The sequence below is a fragment of the Mus musculus genome, chromosome 11 (genome assembly GCF_000001635.26).
Source record: "Mus musculus strain C57BL/6J chromosome 11, GRCm38.p6 C57BL/6J".
NCBI classification, from domain to species: Eukaryota; Metazoa; Chordata; class Mammalia; order Rodentia; family Muridae; genus Mus; species Mus musculus.
In genome coordinates, this window is record NC_000077.6 from 67944377 (window position 1) to 67968194 (window position 23818).

At 43.6% G+C, this 23818-nt stretch overlaps 2 protein-coding genes across 8 annotated transcripts in view; one reads left to right on the plus strand and one right to left on the minus strand.

Annotated features, from left to right (window-relative positions):
• Positions 1-21293, minus strand: part of Cfap52 (cilia and flagella associated protein 52) — a 40864-nt gene extending 19571 nt beyond the window's left edge. Inside the window, exons 1-6 of one of the 2 annotated variants that reach the window (NM_027963.2) lie at positions 21146-21266; positions 9596-9795; positions 9105-9241; positions 5192-5320; positions 1922-2021; positions 977-1093 (exon numbers count right to left, since the gene is read on the minus strand). In NM_027963.2, coding sequence (NP_082239.2) covers positions 977-1093; positions 1922-2021; positions 5192-5320; positions 9105-9241; positions 9596-9795; positions 21146-21215 — 753 coding nt within the window. In that variant the 5' untranslated portion in view covers positions 21216-21266. Of the gene's footprint in view, positions 1-976; positions 1094-1921; positions 2022-5191; positions 5321-9104; positions 9242-9595; positions 9796-21145 lie in introns of both variants that reach the window. The other variant, XM_006534265.4, reaches the window with a different exon arrangement.
• A 741-nt stretch (positions 21294-22034) lies between these two features.
• Stx8 (syntaxin 8) overlaps positions 22035-23818 on the plus strand; it is a 240738-nt gene continuing 238954 nt past the window's right edge. For 5 of the 6 annotated variants that reach the window (NM_018768.3, NM_001361351.1, NM_001361350.1 and 2 more), the window contains exon 1: positions 22082-22141. In NM_018768.3, coding sequence (NP_061238.1) covers positions 22125-22141 — 17 coding nt within the window. In that variant the 5' untranslated portion in view covers positions 22082-22124. Of the gene's footprint in view, positions 22142-23818 lie in introns of all 6 variants that reach the window. The other variant, XM_030246161.1, reaches the window with a different exon arrangement.

The following is a 23818-nucleotide window of genomic DNA, read 5'->3' on the forward strand; positions in this document are numbered from 1 at the left end:
TTTTATTTTTGTTTAAAAGTTAGCATTTCTTACTGGGGTTTTGGTAAGAGCTTTTGGGAATTCTGCAACTATGCATGTTCAATGATTTTTTTTTTTTTTTTGGTCTCATGAATGACTTATAGCAGCACCACAGAGGCTAAAATCTAAGATCTAGTTATTAGAGTTGAGATACACACACATTCATACACATACATGCACACACATACTCACATACACATACATACACATACTCACACACACTCAAACATACACTAACACATATACATACTTATATATACACATATTCACACACACAGGTGTATATACACACAGACGTGCACTCTTACATAAACACACAGACACACACATACATACACATAAATGTACACACTCACTCACACATACACATACTCACACACAGATACTCACACACAGACACACATGGATACATACACTCATGCACACTCAGATACACACTCACACATACACATACTTATATATACACATATTCACACACAGAGATATATATACACACAGACATGCACTCTTACATACATAAACACACAGGCACACACATACATACACATAAATGTACACACTAACACATAAACACTCACACATACACATACTCATACACAGACACACACAGACACACATGGATACATACACACTCTCAGACACACACTCACACATACATACCACAAAACACACACTTACAGATCGAAACATACACCTCTCACATAGATGGCAACTGGGTTAGAACCAATATAGTTTCAGGTCATGAAGAAACATATCCTATCTTGCCCTGAAGGGAACCAGAGAGTAGGGCCTGGAGAACTGGCCAGTGCAGGGTGGCCAAGCTGACTGGGGTGTGTGACTTTGCATCCATTGCTAATTTGCACACCTCCCCCCCCTCAACAGGCTTTTCCTTAACAAAACTCTGTGCAGAAGAAAATGACAGGGAGGATTGGATCATGTCTTGATGGTTTCTACTCACCAAGCTGAATTTGTCCTTCACAGGCCCAGTATCTGCCAGCAGTTTGGTCTTGGGGTTCATTTTGAGAATATCCCCGGTTGTGGTGCCAAGGTAGAAGAAGCTGTCGTCGTCGGCCATCTAGGAGATCAGAAACAGAAACCTGAAGACTCGAGTCTCCCCAGGAGTCTAGGAAGCCCCAGTCAGAAAGGAGATGGAATTCCATAACCTCTGACAAAGAAGCTCATGGTAACATCGGTCTCCCAAGACGTAAGGACAGGTCAGCACAGCTCTGAGTGCAGCAGAGTCAGGGCCACCCGCAGCTGGAGGGTGAATTTTACTTGACATTCATTCGGGTCTGATGCTAACACACACATGACCAGTGCCAGCTGCTGAGTCACCTCCAAAGGGCTCTTAGGATAAGGATGTGCTTCCTCTATGGGGACACACATTTGCTTTATTCCAGTCTCCAAAGGCTACGCTCATAAAAGGGACTATGCATTAAAGGAGGAAGAATAGATCAAGGAATGGAGCAGAGAGTTCTATGAATGAATTATGATTCTGTATATAATCACATCAATAACGTCTCTTTGTGGAAGAGTCTGCATTTCAACAGTGCATTTCCCCATCAGACACTTTATTTCCTAAGAAAGGAATAACCATGGTGGCAGACGGAGCTGCAACATATCTTCAGTGTCACCTGGCCACACTGCTTCCCTCCAGGTCAGGCTTTGGATGTTTGGTAATGAGTGGCGAAGGTGCCAGTGAAATGGGACCTCTTAGCGCTTGCTGTGCTCCTTCCCAGCTGTGTGCTCCCTCTGAGCTATACCTCCTCACCAGCATCCCACCACCGGTCTATCCCTCCTCTCTAGCCTGGCCCAGTGCACACACACCCCTGCTCAGGCTGCTGCTGCTGCTGCAGGCACTTGCACTAGGAGTCAATGTAGCAACCGTTGAGGCGGTACTTACTCCAGTACTCAAGACTATTCTTTTCATCTGTCCTGTTTGGCACTCGGTTGGCCAGATTTTTCTATTTGGAAGATCCAGTTCCCACACTCGAATTGTCCCACTACAAAGAAAAAAATCACAATCAAATGGATACCCTTTTAAGCACTGCTTCACATCTTTTAGGGTATTTCCACCCCACCCCACCCCACCTCACCCCCTCTTGAAGGAGAAGCTGACAGGAAGAGGGAGAAATATTTCTGAGGATTTTTACTTTTCGAGCCCACTGTACAACTTGAGAATTTCCCACTCAGCCTCAGAGCAACACTAAGAGGTAGGTTGTATGCTCCCCGCCTCTGCAGGTGGGACGATGCAGACAGAGCTTACACACAGCAGAACAGGACTCATACCCCTGCTCTGTCACGCATTGAAGTGTACACTCTCCCCACTGTACTGAGAGAAGAAGGTATAATCAAGTAGACAACCCAGGCGTGGTGCATCCTTGACTCTCAGCATGTAGGACACTGAGGCAGGCAGATCTCTGAGTCAGCCTGGTCTACATAGTAAGTTCCAGGACAGCAAGGGCTACATAAATGTGGCCCTGTCTCAAAGATAAATTAACAAATTAGTCATGCAAATAAATGTAGAACAAACCAGGGTTCTTAATATTCAGGGAAGTCCTCTTATTATTAAGTGGTTACATATATTTACAATATACAGCATGAGGTTTTAATGCATAAACACACTGTGGAAAGGTTAAATTAAACTGCTAAGCATGTGTGTCACCTTATTTATCTCTTCCTAGTAAGAACACTTGAAATCCACTCCCATTGGATTTCCACTTTCAGTGTTATTTAACATATGCTGTGTCCGAATATTGCTATGGACTGTAGTCACCGTGGGGTATACACACTGAGTGCCCATCGATCGACGAGTGGATGATGAGTGTGCATATATACAAAGGAAAACTGTTGGCCCTTAAGAAAGGTGGACATCTGGAGAAGACCATGCTAGCCGGAATGAGCCCATCACAGAAAGACAAATATTGCCTGATCTCACTCTTGTGGAATCTAAATGGAATGTACCAGAGGCTTGGGTGAGAGAGGGCAAGTGGAAGATGTTTGTTCAGGACACCGAATCTCAGTTAGGAGAAATTAGGTGGTGATATCTTTTTTTTTTTTTCTTTCAGAAGCAAGATCTCATGTAGCCCAGGCTGGCCTCATAACTCACTGTGTAACTAAGGCTGGCCATAAGACTCTTGCCTCTGCTTCCCAAATGCTGGGATTACAGACATGCACCTTGCTTAATGGAGGATGTTTTAGTTTGGAGAATTCCTGTCTCCAAGGATAGAGACGTGAGATTAAATGAGTAAAAGTTTAAGTTAGTAATTAATGCAGCACTTAATATATGGCCGGTACTTCACTACTATATGTTGAGTTCATCTGAGTTAACAATTCTACAATAATAATTGTAATGCCAAGGTGAATATGATCAAAATACATTGTGTGAACTTCTCAGAGATTTAGTAAAGGTATTATTTTAAAATGAGAAAACACTACAAAGAGTTCTGCCAACATCTCAAATCAGAAAAGTGTTAATTAGAATTTGCCAATCTTATTATTATCATTATCATTATTATTATTATTTAGCTTACAGAATTGTAGACATAGTAAATGCTCAAGGAATGTTTAAATATATTTTTCAAAGTGGAGAGAGGGGACGGGGGAGAGGAGATAGATTGTTCTTGCACACATACTGGCCCATGGCCATACTGATAGGTATCATGTGAATGCCAAAACACGAATGTTTGGGCTGTCTCGGGGGGGGGGGCGTATCATGGAATACACAAACCATGACTCTGATGGAAAAGGCAGGTATTCTGGCATCACAACAGAAATCTTACGTAAGAATGTGGACATTTCCAGTGCTGGTATCAACAAGAAATCGAAGCCAGCTTGGAATACAGATGAACCAAAAGAGATTGTTTCCTATAAAACTTCCGGCTTGAGTTTGCACAAGCATTGCCCACAGACATTAGAACAGATTGATGCCTTCAGCTGCTAGGGAACCAAAGAACCCAGATCCAACAAAACAGAGAGTCAAGCTGCTCTGAGGACCAGAATGGAGGGCAGTGGGGGCAGGGACTGAAGAGCTTCAGTCTGGGCAGGGTCCAGACCTGATCTGCCTGACCGGGGAGGGCTCTCGTGGCTGCCAAGGAATTTCCTGCCTCTCTGTGAGTCCTTCCTCACTCACCCATGGAATAAATGCAGTGTGTGTGTGTGTGTTCCAAGGTGAGGACTGGAGACATTACAGAGGCAGAGCAGCACACATTCCCCTCTCTGGCTGGGGAAGGGACGAACAGTCTGTACCTTTCATGGATGAGAGATGACAGAGAAATCGCAAAGGTAGTTTCGCTGAACTTATCTTTCTGCCTTACAGTTTACCATTTCTTCCCCTTAAGTCTGTGAGAGATGTGGGAAAGGACACTTTCATGTCTGTTTCACCTTCCCTTCAGGACACCAAGCAGGGCTCTGATTGCCAGTTTCTAAGTTAATGTATGCTGAGGCACAGATGCAGGTTCTGTTCAGATGTTCAAGTCGCTCACCGGAAGCTGGCCGAAGCTGGCCCTACCCAAGTCATGTCCTGTAGCTAATAGCTTAAACGTTTGAAGTATCCTGGCATGGTTCTTTTGCAAAATATCACCACATGAGACCTAAATCAAGAGCAGGTGGTAAGAAATACCAACCGGAAAGTGAAGCCATGCAATTGTGCAAATGGCTTGCCTGGCACGGATTGGAAATCATGCCTTTTCAACGACAAGAAGAAGCCTAAGGGGAGTTCAGGACTGGTGAGGTGGCTCAGTGGGTAAAGGAGCTTGCTGCCAAGCCTGAGTCCAATCCTCAGGACCTGCGTGATGGAAGTGAAGAACCGACTCCAGAAAGTTGTCCTTTGACCTCCATATGCTTACTGTGGTGCCTTGCATGGACAGATGCGCACAGTGTGTAAATAAATGTAATAAAATAGTTTTTAAGGAGGAGTTTAGCCATTCAGCATAATCTTTTCCTCAACAACATTTTTCAAAGAAACATAAAAAAAACCAAAAACCAAAAAAACAAAACACACACATCCAGCTGAAAGGATGTTTCAGTACTTACAAAAATTACAAAGCGAGGGGTTCGTTCAGTGCTCAAGACATATTCCTCCCTCTCCCCTCCCCCTGGCATCGCAAGTGTGTTTTCTGTGCGGGTGACGTGGGTCATCTATGAGTCTGACCTTCTCTCTGTGCAGACTTACTTCCCAGCAGTGACAAACATCTCATCTCGGCACCTAGAGAAGACCACGCTGGTGGCATTGCCGACATTGAGGCCCGCCGCGGGGCTGCCACAAATGGCATCTCTCTTGGCTATGCTCCAAACCACCACACTGCCAAACAAGAAGGGGAAGACACCAACAGGGGAAATCAGACCTTCAAAGTTAACAACTAGTTTCCTGGTTCTAGGAAGAAAGAGAACAAAATGAAATGTTACTAGTGGAGGCTGGAGAGATGGCTCAGTGGTTAAGAGCACTGACTGCTCTTCCAGAGGTCCTGAGTTCAATTCCTAGCAGCCACAGGGTGGCTCACAACCATCTGTAAAGGGATCTGATGCCCTCTTCTGGTGTGTCTGTAAACATCTAGTGTACTTATATAAAATAAACAGATAAATCTTTAAAAAAAAAAAAGAGAAGAAGAAGAAATGTTACTAGTGAGCGAACACAAAAACTGCCTTTGACATGCCCCACCCCCACCCTCACACCTCCATTCCCCCCTCCCAGCCACTCCCAAGCATCTGCTCAATCAATCCCACTGCTTTACTAGAAGACTAACATGGGATGCTTTAAAGGCTTTGAAAGAAAAGGATTCTGGGGCAGGCATCAAAGCTTGCAAGCCTCCGTCTCATGTAAACATTTTCCTTGGAGCTGTAGACACCTCCTTCTTTAATTCTAGGCCTTGAGAGGCTGACACAGGTCCTAGGAGTTCAAGGTTATCCACATTGGCTATATGCCAAGTTTGAGGCCAGCCTGGGCTACATGGATCCCCTCTTAAGCAAAACAAAGCCCAAATGCTTCGTACTCCAAAGAAACACAAATATATTTCCACACAAAAGCTTTGTGTGTATGTGTATATGCATATGTATATGCATATGCATACATATATATCAGTATGAATTACTCATAATTATATAATCAATAATGCTTTGAAAGTGGTCATAGGAGCAGGAGGTGTAGGTGAGTGCTAGAATGTGCTCTTACCATGTTCTAGAACCTGGGTTCAACCCTCAGCATTTTTTTTTTTTTTTTGGTTTTTCTAGACAGGGTTCTCTGTATAGCCCTGGTTGTCCTGGAACTCACTCTGTAGACCAGGCTGGCCTCGAACTCAGAAATCCGCCTTCCTCTGCCTCCCGAGTGCTGGGATTAAAGGCGTGTGCCACCACACCCGGCTACGTTTTTTTAAATTAGGGAATGAAACCCATTTTTTTCATTGCCTAACTAAAAACAGTTAATAAATGACATCACTCAAGAGTCTTCAGCCAATAGAAGAACCCTTTATAGTGAGGGGATGAGACATTTTTGAATTGTCAATCCTTTTTGCATTGTAGGACAACACAATTTCTTTTAAATCTTAGCCAAATGTAGCTTTAATTTGTTTAGAATTAAGTGTAAATTGTTTAAATAAATGGAGCATACCAGCATAGGGAGTAGTTCACCAGTTTGAATTTGTGACACATGTGGTATAATTCCACAGCCATTGCAAAGAATGGATACACATAGATGTTCTGAACGAGAATTCATGGTGGTCTGAATGAAGATGGCTCCCATAGGCTCCTATATTTGAATACTGTCCCCCCCCCCCCCCAGGGTTGGTGGAACTATTTTGGAAGGATTAGGAGGTGTGGCCTTATTAGAGGAGGTATGTCACTAAGGACAGCCTTTCAAAAGAGTCAAACCATTCCCAGTTTCTCTCTTAGCCCTGTGTTTATGTCTTAAGAGGTGAATTCTTAGCTACTGCTCCAATGCCATGCCCGGTCTGCTGGCTGCCATACTTCCTGCCATGATGGTCATGGACTCTTACCCTCTAAAACTGTACACACCAAATTAAACACTTTCCTTTATAAGTTGCCTTGGCCAAGGTACTTTATCACAGCAAAAGAAAAGTAATTAAGAGCTGCATTGCAACAAAAGAGTGTGATAATATTGATATAAAAATGAATACATTTATTAGTTTATTTATTAATTTACTTTGAAATTTGTATGCAGAAAGGCAAACCATAGAATGTTCACCACTATCTACTGTAGTTTTCATCTTCCCTCTACCCATAAACCAGGAGGATTGGGTGGACTGGACCCCTGCCGCAGCTTCAAAATTAGACCAATTGTCTGAAGCTAGCTATCAGAACCCTGCCTTCCTTACCACAGTGACCAACCAAAAACGGTCATATTGCATTTTCTTGGCCCAGCAAAAGTTTAACCATTGGGTTCCTCAAACACTAACTTTATGTAAGCAAATTTTAGATAGTCTAAAATGAATGTCAAAGTGATAAGGGATTAGCAAGTTTTCCAGAGGTGAGAGTTTTTCCCAGACAAGGCTCCTAGCAGAGAGTGGAGGTAAGGTGACTTAGTGGCCAGTCTCCAGGACTCTCCATGCCCAGACCTCAGGCACTGGGACTTCTAAAATCACTCCAAGTATGCACACATGACTGAGAACAGCTGCATTTAACAGAGGTAACAACACCCACAAAAAATTTCTGGCTATGTTTCTTATGAGAAAACAGTCAAACTGAATATGAGCCCAGAGATGGTGGGAACACTCACAAAAGATTATTAAAGTAGCAAAAATCATGAAAACGTTGGCAAATTTCTGTGCATTGAGAGGACATGGAACTATGTATCGTTATACACTTGTGACTCTTAGATAAGGAAACTATGGTATATGGAAAAGTATTTTGATGTATCCATGCATAGCTGGAGTTGAGCCATTGTTTTTTTCTCATGGCCTTTTCACACATAACAACACACTCAGATGTAGGCAGACCAACAGAGGAAATGGGGAGGGCCAAGATACTAGGTGTCTATGGAAATACACCTGGTGGATTCTACACAAATCATAGGCTGGCTAGAAAATGATGCTTTTAGGTGTGAACATGTATTTTTCCAGTTTCACTTCATGTATGTCCTCTGTCAAACATTACTGAGTTCATCAAAGGGCAAAGACCACTTGTGGGGCAGGGTAAAAATATCCCCTCTGGAGTCACACTCTGTGTCCCAGTGCTTTCACTTACAACTACTGACTTCAGTTGTTCAGCTGTCACTGGGCACTGCTGCTTCCGTTCTAAAGGGCAGATATGAAGGTCAAATGAGCTATTGCAGTTAAAGTTCTCAGCACACACTTGTCACACACTATGTACTCAAAGCACCTTCATCTTTGATAGTGACTATTTTCATGCTTGAAGTCATGATGTCTTTGACAGCAACAGTCTTTGAATATAGGCCCACACAGTATCGTCCATGACTCCTAGAGCCCAGATCGATCAAATCAGACTGTCTGCAGCTGGGCCTTGGCAGCAGGGAGACAGCCAGGTAATGTCCATGTGGTCTCAGAGCTAATGGTCACTCTTCTAAGCTACTTTTTTCCAATGGCCTTTTCATATATAGCAGCACACTCAGATGTGCGCAGATCAAGAGAGGATCTGGAAAGGGCCAAGATACTTGATGTCTGTAACACCTGGTAGAAGACATGTAAGTATCTGGGTGGTGGCAGGTGGATTTCTGTGTCTGAGGCCAGCCTAGTCTACAGAGTGAATTCCAGAACAGTCAGGGCTACACGGAGAAATGGGATCTTTTTTTTTAATGAACAAACAAACAAACAAACAGAAAATCCAACAACTTTTGAAGAAGGAGGAGGAGGAAGAGGAAGAAGAAGAGGAAGAGGAAGGAGGAGAAGGAAGGAGGAGGAGGAAGAGGAGGAGAAGGAGGAGGAGGAGAAGAAGAAGAAGAGGTGGAAGAAGAAAAAGAAGGAAGAAGAAGAAGAAGAAGAAGAAGAAGAAGAAGAAGAAGAAGAAGAAGAAGGCTTTCCAAGAAGGAGGAGGAAGAGGAGGGGGATGGGATGGGATGGGGAGGGGGAAGAAGAGAAGAAAGAAACAAAGAAAGAAGTTATGTAAGAATTTGTTACCTTCCATCATCTGGGCCACCAAGTGAAACCAAGTACAAATCATTGGGCGAAAAGGCCAAGGCTTCGATTTTGCCCTTGTGAAGTGACAGCCGAGCGATCAGCTCCCTCTTCTTAAAGTCCCACAGAATGATGTCTGCCTGAGGGCCAAGAATACACTGTCAGATCCTAGACAGGCTTTAATGGATGGCTACCTCTCCTGGTGAGAAATACTCAATGATGCAACTTCCCTCTATTAGACCACATGGTATAAACATGACAGACAGCAACAAGATAGAAGCAGATTTAAGCTCAGCATTTGCAATCACAGCTGCGGCAACTGGTGCAAAGATGCCAGAGTCTTTCAGGGGCAGCTTGATGGGCTGAAACCGAGAGGAGGCACAGGACGAAGGGAGGACATCTGAGAACACCGATCCAGGAGCCCGAAGTCAGGGAACTCTTCCAGGGAGGCACCTCTAAGTAAACCCCCAGTCAATGGTTTCCATTTTATTTACCTTGAAACCCATGAAGGTGACTTGTCCAGAGGCAATATAATCTCCTTCCTTGGAGATGGTCACACAGGAGACGTTGTTACCATGGCCATGTAGGAAATTCTGCTCATTAGTATTTATTGCCTGGATGAGGACAGTGCAACCCAGGGGATAAATCAGGTGCTCCTGGTCAGGATGGCATTTGAGACCATTGGGAACATGTCCTAAAAGAGAGAGATTAAAAATAACTATAGCCAGTTGCAGGTGTGGCTGGTGTGTGTGTTTGTTTGTTTTTTGCTTTTATCACAGAACAGAAGACAACACTTTTGAAATCAACCTTAATTCAGCTTAAACATGTATGGAGTACCAGGTAATTGTATTCCACGGACAAGGACACTGATGTAGCACAATTCTTCTCAGACTTTGATGTGCATAAAACTGCCCAGAGAGCAGGTTAAAATGGTCCCACTTTCAGGTTTGGAGTGAGCTAGGATTCTTCATTTCCAACTAGCTTACAAGGGATCCTGATGTCTGGAAACCTCATTTTGGACAGCAAAGCCTTATGGTAGGTTCTCTAATCCTGCAAAGCGCAGGTGTATATGTAGGTGGAGGTGTCATTTCGCTAATCGGTTCTTGATTGTGTCAATAAAGGTGGTGGAAGTCAATCACTGGGCCAAAAAAAAAAAAAAAAAAAAAAAAAAAAAGAGGTGGGATTTCCGGGTCCCAGGAGGAAGAGGAGGGGACGAGATTTGTTGGCCAGGCTTTGGGGAGAGGAACACCCCATGTAAGGAATGCCATGTAAGTCCTGGGAGTGGCTGATCTTGGAGCATAGCACAGACCACAGCACCAGGCAAGGATCGAGTGTGATTGTAAAATTACATGCAACATATATATGGCAGCTTATTGGGGGGATGGCTTATAGACACAGGGAGCATTGAGTACTTACGTTAAACAATTAAAGACAGAAATTTTGCTTATTTCACTTTGCAAAATCCCCTCCAGGCTCATTCATCATTTTGCAAATGGCATGATGGGCACCTTTTAAAAAGGCTGAATTACATTACAGTATGCCTATTTGCATCTCATGCTTTCTTTATCCATTCATCTATCGATGGGGTATATCTATGTCTTGGCTGTTGTGCACAATACTGCCATGAATATGCTGGTTTAGGTACTACTTCAGAATGCTGGCTTCATTCTTTGGGGTAATTTAGCCTGTGCTGGATCATTTTATGTTATGTCAACTTGACACAAGCTGTAGTCATCTCAGAGGAGGGCAAGCTCAACTGAGAAAATCACCCACAATATCCAGCTGTACAGGGTGGTGAGATGGCTCAGTGGGTAAGAGCACTGACTGCTCTTCCGAAGGTCCTGTGTTCAAATCCCAGCAACAACATGGTGGCTCATAAACACCTGTAATGAGATCTGACGCCCTCTTCTGGTGAGTCTGAAGACAGCTACAGTGTACTTATTTATAATAATAAATCTTTGGGCTGGAGCGAGCAGAGTTGACCTGGGTTGACTGAAGTGAGCAGAGGTCCAAAATTCAATTCCCAAAAAACAGATGAAGGCTCACCACTATACAGCTACAGTGTGTACTCATATACAATGAATAAATAAGTCTTAAAAAATATATCCAGCTGTAGGCAAGCCTGTAAAACATTTTCTCAATTGGTGACTGATAGGGGGAGGACCCAGCCCATTTTAGGGGTGCCATCCCTGGGCTGATGGTTCTGGGTTCTGTGAGAAAGCAGGATGATCAAACCATAGAGAGCAAGCCAGTAAGAAACACCCCTCCATGGCCTCTGCATCAGCTCCTGCCTCCAGGTTCCTGCCCTATTTGAGTTTCTGTCCTGACTTCCTTCGATGGTGAACAACGGTGTGGCAATATAAGCCAAATAAACCCTTTCCTTCCCAAGTGCTTTTTGGTGTTCCATCACAATAATGCTAACCCAGAAGTGGGATTGCCGGGACCACATGGTAGCACTGGTTTTCTTTTCTCCTATTCCCACCCCTGCCTCCTCTCTCTCCCCGAGGAACCACCATACTGTTTTCCATAATGGCTGGGCCCATTTACATTCTCCAGACAGTATACAGAGGCTTTCTTTTTTTCAACATCCTCACCAATACATAGCATCTTTTGTGCTTTTTACGGTTGCCATGCTAACCTGTGGGGAGCAGGTGTGGTGGTAGTCCTAAGATGGTGCCCGGGACTGCAGCCAAGTCTTATGACTTGCACCTGACTTCCTCATATACCCGAAAATAAGCCACGTCCAGTGAGAGCTGCGCAGGCGCACCATGACTCAGGATCAGGCCATTTGACGAAGGCCAGTGAACTGAGATTCTGCGGACTGGGCTGATGGGGCGTGGTTGAGGGGTTATATAAGGGATTGCGATTGGGGGCTAAGAGAGATTCCTGCTTGCATGTTGAGAAGAGATTCCTGCTTGCATGTTGAGAGAGATTCCTGCTTGCATGTTGAAAGGTTCCTGAATAAACTGCTTTGAGAAGAACGCTGTACCGTTGCTCTTTTTTGCTGGTTGGAGACAGAAGCGACACTAACCATCCTGAAGTGATATCTTACTGTAGTTTGATTTGCATTTCCCTTATGAAGGGATGTTGGCCCAAGGGCCATTTGTGTGTCTTTTGAAAAATGTGTGTTCCGTGTCTCTGCTCAGGTTTTAATATTTCTAGAGCACGTCGTGCCAAGCAAAGTAAGCCAGGCATAGAAAGAGAAATGGAACCCTACAAGGCTGAGCTCATAGAAACAGAGAGTAGTATAGCGCTTGCCAGGGGTGGAGGAAATGGGAAGACAAGGGTCCGAGGGTCCAATTTCATGAGATGAGAAAGTTCTGGAGACCTGGTATACAGCACAGGGACTACAGTTAGTTGTCTTAGTTGGGTTTTTGACAGCTTGACACAAGCTAGAGTTATCTGGGGAGAGGAACCTCAAATGAGAAAATGCCTCCTTCAGATTGCATGCAGTCAAGCTTGTAAGATAGACTTGCTTAGTGACTGATGTGGGAAGGCCCACTCCACTGTGGGAGGTGCCACCCCTGGACAGGTGGTCCTTGGCGGTATAAGAAGGCAGACTGAAAGAGTCACGGGGAGCAAGTTAGTGCGCATGGTCTCTGCTTTAGCTCCTGCCTCCAGCTTCTTGCCCGCTTCTCTAGCTCTTCTCCAGTTCCTGCCTTGTTTTCTCTCAGTGATGGATTGTGATCAGGATGTATGTGACCTTCATGGTGTCGCTATCGCTGGGACAGAAAACCTAAGACAGTGATACTACAGTGTCAGTGCCTGCTTGTTATGACTGTTGATCTTTGGTATTTTCAGCATAGCACACACAAATGTGAAAAACATTAAACATTCTTATCATTCTCTTCACTGTAGGAATTACTTCATAGGACTCCCATGTAGCAGAACATCACTTTGCATATTTATTCATTGTAGAGAAGTGGTTTTTTTTAAAGATTTATTTATTTATTTATTTATTTATCTCATGTATGTGAGTACACTGCCGCTGTCTTCAGACACACCAGAAGAGGGAATCGGATTCCATTACAGATGGTTGTAAGCCACCATATGGTTTCTGGGAATTGAACTCAGGACTCTGGAATATCAGTCAGTGCTCTTAACCACTGAGCCATCTCTCTAGCTCCTGAGAAGTTTTTGTTTGTTTGTTTGTTTGTTTGCTGTTTTTTTAACTCTTTATTCTCTGTTGCAATGTGCTGAGGATCAAACCCCAGGACCTTGTGTACACCAGGTAAGTGCTCTACCACTGAGCTACATCCCAACCCCTGCTTATTCTTCATGTTTACCTTACAATATAAACTCTGAAGTCAGCTGGCATATTCTATTAAAGTTTCAGAATGATTTAAATTATTTTGATTTTGTGAGGCTGTATTATGATTCTTTTCTAAAAAGAGAGTATGTTTCTCTTTGAGGTCTCTTTTTTTATGTTCCCTACTTATGTCTTCTTTATACAAATCTCATATTACATTTATTAGTGGGTATTTAAAAAATCTTTTTTGAAGCTGAACTTGATAGCACTTGCTTTTAATAGCAGCATTTGGGGAACAGAAGTGGGCAGATGTTTGTGAGTTGGAAGCTAGCTTGGTCTACATAGTGATTTCTAGGATAGCCAGGGATACAAAGTGAGAACCTGTGTCAAAAAACACAAACAAACAAACAAAAAGAAAAAAGAAAGGAAAGGAAAAGAAAAAGCAAAAACAACAAAATCCAAAAAGTGTTTTTGATTGCTTTTTAGTTCCCCATTTTAAAAAATCATACATATTTATTAATATAGTTTTCTCGGATTTTAGAAAGTCTTTGGGGGGCTGGAGAGATGGCTCAGTAAGAGCACCTAACTGCTCTTCCGAAGGTCTGGAGTTCAAATCCCAGCAACCATGTGGTGGCTCACAACCATCCACACTGAGATCTGACTCCCTCTTCTGGGGTGTCTGAAGACAACGACAGTGTACATACATTAAATAAATAAATAAATCTTAAAAAAAAGTCTTTGACACATGACAATTGTAAGATTTTATTGGCTACACCTTTCTTCCTTTTTCTTTTTTCTCTCTCTCCTTTCTTTCCTTCCTTCTTTCTTTCTGTCTGTCTTTCTTTCTTTCTTTCTTTCTTTCTTTCTTTCTTTCTTTCTTTCTTTCTTTCTTTCTTTCTTTCTTTCTCTTTTGAGACAAGAGTCTTACAATGTAGCTCTGTAGGATCTGGAACTTGATATGTAGATCAGGCTGCCCTTAACCCCACTGAGAGCCACTTGCCTCTGCCTCCCCAGTGATGGAATTAAAAGTGTGGGCCACCATACCCAGCTCCTTCTTTACGGAAGTTCTTTTGAGAGTAAATTTAGTGTTTTTCACCTATTCCTCCTAAGGCGATATAATTTTGTTCCTAATTTTGGGCTCTTTATAAACATTCATATGGCTACCCATATGGTAAGAGTAAAATAAGATCATTGCTTCACCCTTCACAGGAATAACACATTCCAGGTGGATCAAAGATCTAAATGTGAAAAACAGGATCTAATGTTTGCACAGGTGTGGGAAATGGCTTTTTAACCAGGAAGATAAAAAAGTCAGGTTGATTATTACCCAATTCTGTTTAAATCTGAATTTCTAGCTGCAAAAGGCAAAATGGAAAGAAAAGCCCAAACCAGAAGGGATTTGTAACATACAGAGATTAAAAGGGATTCTTGCTGAATATGCCAAGAGCTTCTAAAGAGCAAGAACAACAACAACAACAAAAATGACAACAACATGAGCAAGGAATATGAATGGGCACTTTATAACAAAACACTCTGAAAATCAGTAAGCATGTCAAAAGATAAGCTTTTAGGGCTGGTGAGAAAGTCCTGAGTTCAAATCCCAGCAACCACATGGTGGCTCACAACCATGTGTAATGGGATCTGATGTTCTCTTCTGGGGTGTCTGAAGACAGCTACAGTGTACTTACATATAATAAATAAATAAATCTTTAAAAAAACAGATAAGCTTTTATTTTGGGGTTAAGGATAGGTTGGGGTCAAGGTTGGGGTTAGAGTTGAAGTTAGTATTTGGGTAGGTCTTGCTTTGGAGATAGTACTGGGGTTGAGGTCTGGTGTGTGGTGGTTTGGTTTAGAATGACTCCCATAAGCCGGGCAGTGGTGGCACACACCTGTAATCCCAGCACTTGGGAGGCAGAGGCAGGTGGATTTCTGAGTTCGAGGCCACCCTGGTCTACAGAGTGAGTTCCAGGACAGCCAGGGCTACACAGAGAAACCCTGTCTTGAAAAACAAACAAAAAAATGACTCCCATAGGCTCAGATTTGAGTGCTTGGTTCCCAGTTGGTGGAACTGTTTAGGAAGGATCAGAAGGTGTGGCCTCGATGAGGGCAGGGGTGGGATGTTACTGGGTGGGGTTCAAGGTTTCCAAATCTAACGCCAGGCACAGTCTCTTTCTCTCTCTGCCTACTGCCTGTGGATAAGATAGAAGCCCTCAGCTACTGCAAAATTGTCATGCCAGCCTGCCTCCTGCCATTGTTCCCACCATGCTGGTCATGGACTCACCTTCTGAAGCTATGCCAGTTAAATAAATGCTTTCTTTTATAAGTTGCCTTGGTCAAGGTTGTTTGGTTTTGGACTGGGGCCTTGGGACTGAGGTGCATATTTTATATATCAAAGCAGACCTGGCTTCCAGGTTCTCCCAGCATCCTTCAGTCCCTGGCTGGCTGGCATACCCTGCCCCCAACCTTGAGCTTTCCAGCCTAGGGGTTGGGCTGTTCATCCCCCAGAGGCTCCTCTCCCTATAATCCAGACATTTTGATCTTCCCTCTCTTGCTTCCCCTTCTCCTTCCCTCTCTCTGTGAGCAACCTTTCTCTCTTTCTTTCCCTTCTCACCCTCCCCACGGTGACTCCCCTGGCCTCAATCCTTGAGGGCCAGTGAACTTGCCCAAGAGCAGCTTCCCAATAAACCTGCCTTTAATATATTCTAATCTGGCTTGAAGTGGCTCATTTTGCCAGCAGAGAAATAACTTAGCAATGGTGTCTCTTCATGGCACTAGAATCTAAGGCAGAAGTTAGTATCAGAGAGTATGACATTGCTGTAGCAGGCCTGTTCCTGCTTCTTGTTAGTGGAATGTGGATTTGGGGACTTTGACTTAGGGCAGAGGATGAATTGCTCTAAGTAGGCTGAATGGGCCATCCTAGGAGGAGCATGGAAGACAGTAGTGCTGAGTGCAGTGTGGACCATGGAGGCCCAGCTCAGGAGGCTTCAGAGGTGAGTAGTGTCAGCGAATGGACTAGAGACTATTTTTGTGATATTTTGGCAAAAGGACATTGCTTCATTTTTGCCCTTGTCCTAAGAATCTTCCCGAGGCTAAATTCACGATTTTTTGCCTTAATGTTAACGGACAGAGGAGATTGCAAGACAATTTAGGACTGACCGTGTCATGTGGCCACTCTTAGATCCCTAATGAAAAGGAGAAAGTGGGACAGAAAGAAATATAAGATGTACATTTGAGGAGAGAAAGAGCACCAGGGAGAGTAATGTTGGAGTCAAGTCTCATGCAGGATGATATAAGGAAGAGAGGGAGTAAGACCCTCAGGTAAAGCCTTACCCAGCTAATCTTGAAATTTGCCATAAGGAAAGCATCAACAAGTCAAGGCTTATGCAAATGGATGCAAGAAGGGAATCAGTTTTCTAACAGCTTTAGCCACCTGGTTCTGGCTTTGTTGGGATGAATACAGAAGTAAAGGGTTTTGGAATCTTCTGGCAGTCAAGGAAATCCCCCTGAGGCTTGGGATGTGGCAGGGGTGCCCTTACCTGGTGGCCTGGAGGGGCCACAGTGTGAGGCTAGCTGTGAAAGTGACGCCTGGATTGCATTGGAGACCCCAAGATGTTAGAGAGTCCAGAGCCATGGTTTGTCTACTGAGGAGAGCTGTAAACGGGGTGTGGACAGAGTCTTAAGAGAGAGAATCCTGTTGCGTCAACAAAGCTGGAAGGAGTTGGAGATCCTAAAAGCCATCTAAGCCAGCGGTTCTCAACCTATGGCTTGAGACACCTTGGGGGGAGGTGTGTCAAATGACCCTTTCACAGGGTCACTTAAGAACATGGGAAAACACAGATATTTACATTATAATTCATAACAGTAGAAAAATTATAAAGTAGCAACAAAACAATTTTATGGTTGGAGGTCCCTGCAATGGGAAGAACTGTATTAAAGGGTCACAGCATCAGGAAGGTTAGGAACCATTGAGTCCTTTGACAGCAAATATAGGTGTGCAGAAATTGGGGTTTGCCCTCCTGGTTTTTGGTCTCCCTTTGTTTTTTTTTCCTCACCATGCCACTCTTTGCTCCGTTTTGGAATGGAAATTTATATTCTGTGTTATCATATGTTGGTGTATGCAATTGGCTTTTGATTTTGCTGGGAGTTACAGTTAGGAGATTGCCTCGAGACCCAGAAGAGACTTCGGACTTTTAAACAGTATTGAGACTGTGAACGACTAGGGGGACTTTGGCAGTTCCATGAGATGCATCTACATTATGATATGGCTGCCAAGCCTATTGGGGCTAAAGAGTGGAATGTGGTCCTTTGGATGGGAATAGCCTGCACAGGCTCGTAAGTTTGACTGCTTGGTCCCTAGTTAGTGGGACAGTGTGAGAACATTTAGGAGGTTGGCCTTGTTGAAGATGTGTCACTACAGGTTGGTAGTGAGGTTCAAAAGCCCACACCAGGAACAGCCTCTTCTCTCTCTCTCTCTCTCTCTCTCTCTCTCTCTCTCTCTCTCTCTCTCTCACTACTGCCTGTGGATAAGATACACATTTTCAGCTTCAGGGCTCACCCTCTGACACTGTAAGCAAGTCCCCAGTTAAATGCATTCTTATATAAGTTGCCTTGTTCACGGTATCTCTTCACAGCAATAGAAAAGTGTCTTAGACAGGTGTGCATGTCTTTAGTTATAGTTAAGATTCTTAGCTGCAAACAAAAAGAGTCAACTCTGGCTCAATATAGCAGACAAATAAGTTCAAGAAAGGAACACAGCATTGATAGGAAGTGTAGAAAATCTACTTGAAAAGTGGGCAGTGGTAATGAGAAAGCCAGGCCACGTGACACAGGACCCAGGCTTCCATGATCCTGATGCCTGGGAGACTCACAGTGCAACAGTGCTTCACTCCCTCAAGAGGAGAAGTGGTATGTGTGTGCACGTGTGCATGTGTGTGTGTGTGTGTGTGTGTGTTGTGTAGGCCTGAGGATAATGTTGGATTTTTTTTCTATGGCCCTTCACCTTATATTTTGAGATAAGGCCTCTCAGACATAATGGTTGGTTAGGCTGATTCTGGGGTTCTGCCTGTCTCCTTCCCAGGCCCTCCAGTCCTGGGGTTACATGCCACCATGCCCAGCTTTTCACATGACTGCCGAAGACCCAAACTCAGGGTCTTCATGGTGGCACCATAACCACTTTATTGATGAAGCCAACACTCTTTCCTAAAGGTGGTGTAATTGATTCTTCTAGAAATTGCAGATGAAAAATGCCTTATTTTCAGGCTGGTGAGGTGGCTCAGCAGTTAAGAGCGCTGACTGCTCTTCCAAAGGTCCTAAATTCAGTTCCCAGCAACCACATGGTGGCTCACCCGTACTGAGATCTGATGCCCTCTTCTGGTTCATCTGAAGATAGCTACAGTGTACTTACATATAATAATAATAATAAATAAATAATAAATAAAAAATAAATAAGTCTTTTAAAAAAAGAAAATGCCTTACTTTTATCTTCTTATGTTTATATATATATATATATATATAAATATGTATATATATATATATATGGCCTTTGCTTATTTGAGAAATAAAAAGTGATGTCACTGTTTTAATAACACTTTTAGGCTTTTAACGGATAGACATTTATATTTATGATTACTAACATTGTTATTATTGCCATTATGTTTTTCAGGAGCTTAGCTCTTTCTACAGAGCCAGAAAAACAAACCATATGGTTTATTTTAGACTCTGAGCCATACGGCCGGTGTTGCAGTCAGTCATCTCTGCTAGTGTAGTGTGAAAATAGCCATAGACTGCACCAATACAAAGGACATGGCTGAATTCCAATGGAACTTTATTTACAAAACACACAGTGGGACCAATCTGGCCTGCAGATCCCTGACCGATCTGTTGTTGTTGCTTTTTTAACTTATAAGAGCTCTAGATATAATGGAAAAATCGGTTGAATGTGACCAGACTCTCAATAGCAACAGCCTGATGTTTCCATATCTGACACAATTATATTCTGTTTGTTTACTTGATAAGCTCACATCAGAGTACAATACCTGGTACAGTTACATATATGCATCACCGTTTTCAAATTCAAGTTTAATAACACAACTGTTACTATGAGTTCTAATTTTGCATTCAACTTCTCAACTTTTTTTTTTTTTTTTTTTTTTTTTTTTTTTTTTTTTTTTTGCTTTGGCCATCCTAGAACTCAGTACTCAGTATGTAGATTAGGTTGGCCTAGCATATGATTAATTTCATGTGAACTCTAAACTCTGACCTCAAAGTCTAGTCCCCGCCCCCGCCTCCTCCCCCTTCCTGGATCTTCACTCTCCATTTCTCAGCCCCCCCCCTTTTCTGGCCATTTGCAATGATCTGCACCCCAATCCTTAGCCTCTGGTTAAAGACTATTTAAATTCAAAAAGAGTCTTTTCACAATAAAAAAAATCAGTCTTTTCTTGGCTTCTTTCAATAAATAACTTTTTCCCACGGGCTCGGGAGAAGTCTAGGCAAGAGTGTACACAACTCTTGCAGAGGACCTGACCTCACTTCCTAGGACATACCACCTGTAACTTCACTGCCACCAGATCTGGCGCCCTCTCCTGGTCTTCACGAGCACCTGCACTTACATGTCCATTCCTCCACCCCATACACATAATTAAAAATAAAACAAGGAGCCCGAGAGTTGGCTCAGCAGTTAAGAACCCTGGCTTCTTTCCCAATGGACCCAGCTTTCATTCCTAGCACTCACATGGGACTCACGTCTGTCTGTAACTCTAGTCCTGGGGGATCTGATGCTCTTTTCCGGCCTCCTTGGGCACTGGTTCACAGATATGCGCTCTGAGCAAAACACCCACGCAGGTTTTTTTGTTTGTTTGTTTTTTTTTTTAAGCAACCCTTTTCCCAAACTTTGATACACTTTAAGATTCTTTCCTTACTGTGTTAGCAAAAATTCAGTTACAGGCTAGAGAGATGCCTCCGTGGTTAAGAGCATGGGCTGTTCCTCCGAAGGACCAGGGTTCAATCTCAGCATCCATATGGCAGGGCAAAATACTAATGCACATAAAGTAAATTACTTAAAAAAAAATCAATCACAGATCTTGTGTGTCTTTGCACTGACCGGCTCACCAGAATATTTTTTTGCAGTTCTCCAGGGATCACTTCTTATCGGTAATATTTGTCCATCTCTACAGACAGTGTTGGCTCAGATACAGAAAACGCTGGCTTTCAATTAAAGCAGCACAGAGCAACGAAGACTCAAGAGTTAATGCCAGGAGCGCTTAAACCTTTATTTACTCTGTAATCGTTCCGCACCGCATCCTTTCAACGGTAAAGCTTTCAGGCACTACATTCGTTTTAAAAAATCAATTTTCCCCCTAAAATTTAACTCCTTGCCTTTTCGCTACACGCCAAACACGACCCCCAATCACAGCATTTCTCTCTCAATATTTACCACGACAGTCACAAATAAAGTGTGAGCACCACAAGAAGGCCCCTCCAGAATTAAAAAGGTTTCTCCCTTAATGTCCTACTTCCCTTCTATCCTGGTCTTAAACCTTTGAGTTCTTACTTTGGGAAAGACCCTTATTCATACTCCTACCGAGTTAGGCTCATTTGGTCTCTGGAGGAGCTTTATCTGAGCTCTTACACCCATGCCAGTTCCTGAGGCTCAGGAATGAGGCCCAGATCTGCCACCATCCTGGGGCGGGTGGTGCCTGGCCACACTCTTGCCGCTATTCCCACTGCCTCTCAGGCGCTACCAGGTCAGCGTCTCACTGTCCCTGAGGCATCAAATCATGGTTGCTCAAGGTCTCACCATTGAAGCCGATCACAGCCTGAAGCTCCAGTTCTGCTACATCCAGCTCGGGTAAAACTTGTTCTTCCATCCTGGAGAGTTTCAGCTCATTGATTCTTCAACTCCAGGGTGCAGCGTCTCCTGGTCGTCATGGTAACTGGCGCACGCATGCGTGCTAGGTTCATGCAGGAGCAGAAACCCAGCCCACTGTGTTTGAGTTGATTTCCCCTCTTGCAAATGTTGGGAGGACTTCCTTAGTATGTATTTTATCCATTCTGGAAATGTAGGTGGTAGGTTGACGCTAAGTGCACAAGGTAAATTTCCTCCTCTCCCGTGTACAGGTCTGTGACTTTTTAAAAACTATACAATTAAGCCCCTCGTGATGATTATTAAAAATAATTGAACACAGAATAATTGAGCACAGAGAATTGCCTATGATGAATAGGTTGCTATAAAAAACATGGCATTGATACTTCTTTTTAAAAGAAAAATTTAAAAAAATCACTAAAAACGTTTTAGTACAGTATGCAACTATTTTTATGTATGTATGTATGTATGTATGTATTCATGCATGTATGGTACATATGTTGCCTGTATGTATATTTCCTGCCTCAGCCATCCAAGTGCTGGAATTCCAGGCTTGAGTTATCACACCCAGCTTGTCTTGCTGTTTTGAATTAAGAAGAAAAATACAGAGAGCCGGGGTTGACGCGTTTCCATTCCCTGGGAAAATGTTTTGATTCTGCTCAACAATTTAACTATTTTTCTTGCGTCCAGCAATTCATGTGAATTAACAAAAATAGATTCTTGCTACCCACTCCCTTAGGGGTGCGCTCTGGGTAGCGGGGACGTCGTTCTGAGGTCAATTAAAACAGGTTTCACTTTGCAAACTCTGGGCTCGGGTCGCGCACTCTCCGAACTGCGGGGAATGAGCCGCACGGGCCGCCGTAGTCAGCTGCTACGAGCAGGAAGTGTCCCAGCTGCGGGCGGAGACTGCACCATGGCCCCGGACCCCTGGTGAGTTGCCGGTGATGGCAGCAGAGTATGGGGATTAACTTGGGGGTGGAACTGGCTTCCAGGGACTGGCAGAGACCCTGCCCATCTTTGAGCTTGAGGCTGGCGGCCTTAGGGATGAAGATCAGCGAGAATCCTCCCCCTGTTGAGGGGACTCAGCCACGTACTGCCTACTCGGTGCTAACTCTGTGGTCCTAGGGTAGGCTATGACCTGGGGGAGCTGGGACTTGAGCAATCGAATATTTGCCCCCCTTTTCTGGGGCTTCTTGCCCATCATGCTTGTGGCTGACTGCATGCATAGACTTCCCCAGGCTCCTGTAAAAGTGAGGTCAAAATAACCTTTTGGTGGGGTATCCCTTCACCCAGTAATCCCCAGAAAGGTTATAAACTGAAGTTCACACTCCATGGTCACCAGTTAGTAGCTAGTTGGGCACGGGTGCTATGGGCTTTTCACAGAAAACTTGTAGGACATTGGGAGGGGAAATTTTGCACTTTTCCTGCATCAGTAGCATGAAGACTTATGTCAGCACGAAGTAGGAAGTGCCTGATAAGGTCCATTTATTCAGCAAAGAGACCCCAAGGAGAGAATGATGAAAAACATCTTTGTACAAGGAACAAATTGCTATAAAGTCCTGACCTTCCTGATGAATAATTTATAACACTGCATTCCTATAAAGTTTGTGTTGGAGAATATGCCTTATGGTGGTGTTTCCGGTACAATTTGTAGTTGTTTGATGGCAGATAAATTTGAATATTAAGAGAGTGGATCCCAAGGTCAGAATTAGAGTTATCTGGGATCTAGGCTATTTGGGCCAGTTGCTGAATTGTTTGTTGTTGGTTTGTTTTTCAGTGTCTCGGGGAGCCCAAGTTGATCTTGAATCCCTGACCCTTTTGCTTCAGTCTCCAAAATGGTGGCTCTGCTACCAAGCCCAGCCAAGTGCTGAATTTTGTCCTAAAGTTTTAACTATTGTATACACCCCTGGTAGAAAATTGAGAGACTGCTGAGTATCTGAAGGGAGTAAAAAGCACCCCTATCCCTCGGAAGCAATCAGTGCTCACCTTTTTTTCCAATGCATTTATTGTTTGGATCTATATCCTGCTTGTATTTTACAAAGCAGGGAGGGAGCATTTCTCCATGTCCTTAAAAGGTAGTCTTAAAAACATGATTTTTAATGTGTATCAGTGCATCATCTGAGTGTACATAACTTATTTCAAATTTTAGCCCGGTTGTAGAACGATTGTTTAGCACACGCAAGACACCCTGGGTTTGGTCCCCAGCAAGACCAGAAAGCTTTCAGCTGGCAAACGAGAAAGCCGCTGAGTCAAACAGTTAAGACTAACAGTAAAAGAGTTGAAATGCTTCAGTGTCTTGGGTAAAATTCTCCCGTAAGTCTGATCTCATTAGACCCCCGTGCCACGCTGTGCAGAGAATTGACTTCTGCTCATCTGTCCTGCTTGCACTATACCTTCCTCCCAGGACCACCGCGTGGCAGAACGTGCCAGGCATGCTTTCTTCTTTCATCTTTGCTTATGCCATGTGCCTTCCACAGTGCTTAGACTCGGCTCCTCCTTCCCATAGGGAAATCTGCTTTAGTCTTGTTTAGAGTCGGCCCAAATTGTCCTCTTGTGGCCCAGCCCGTACGAGTGCCTCTCTCATCAGTCATCTCTCCTTTCCCCAGC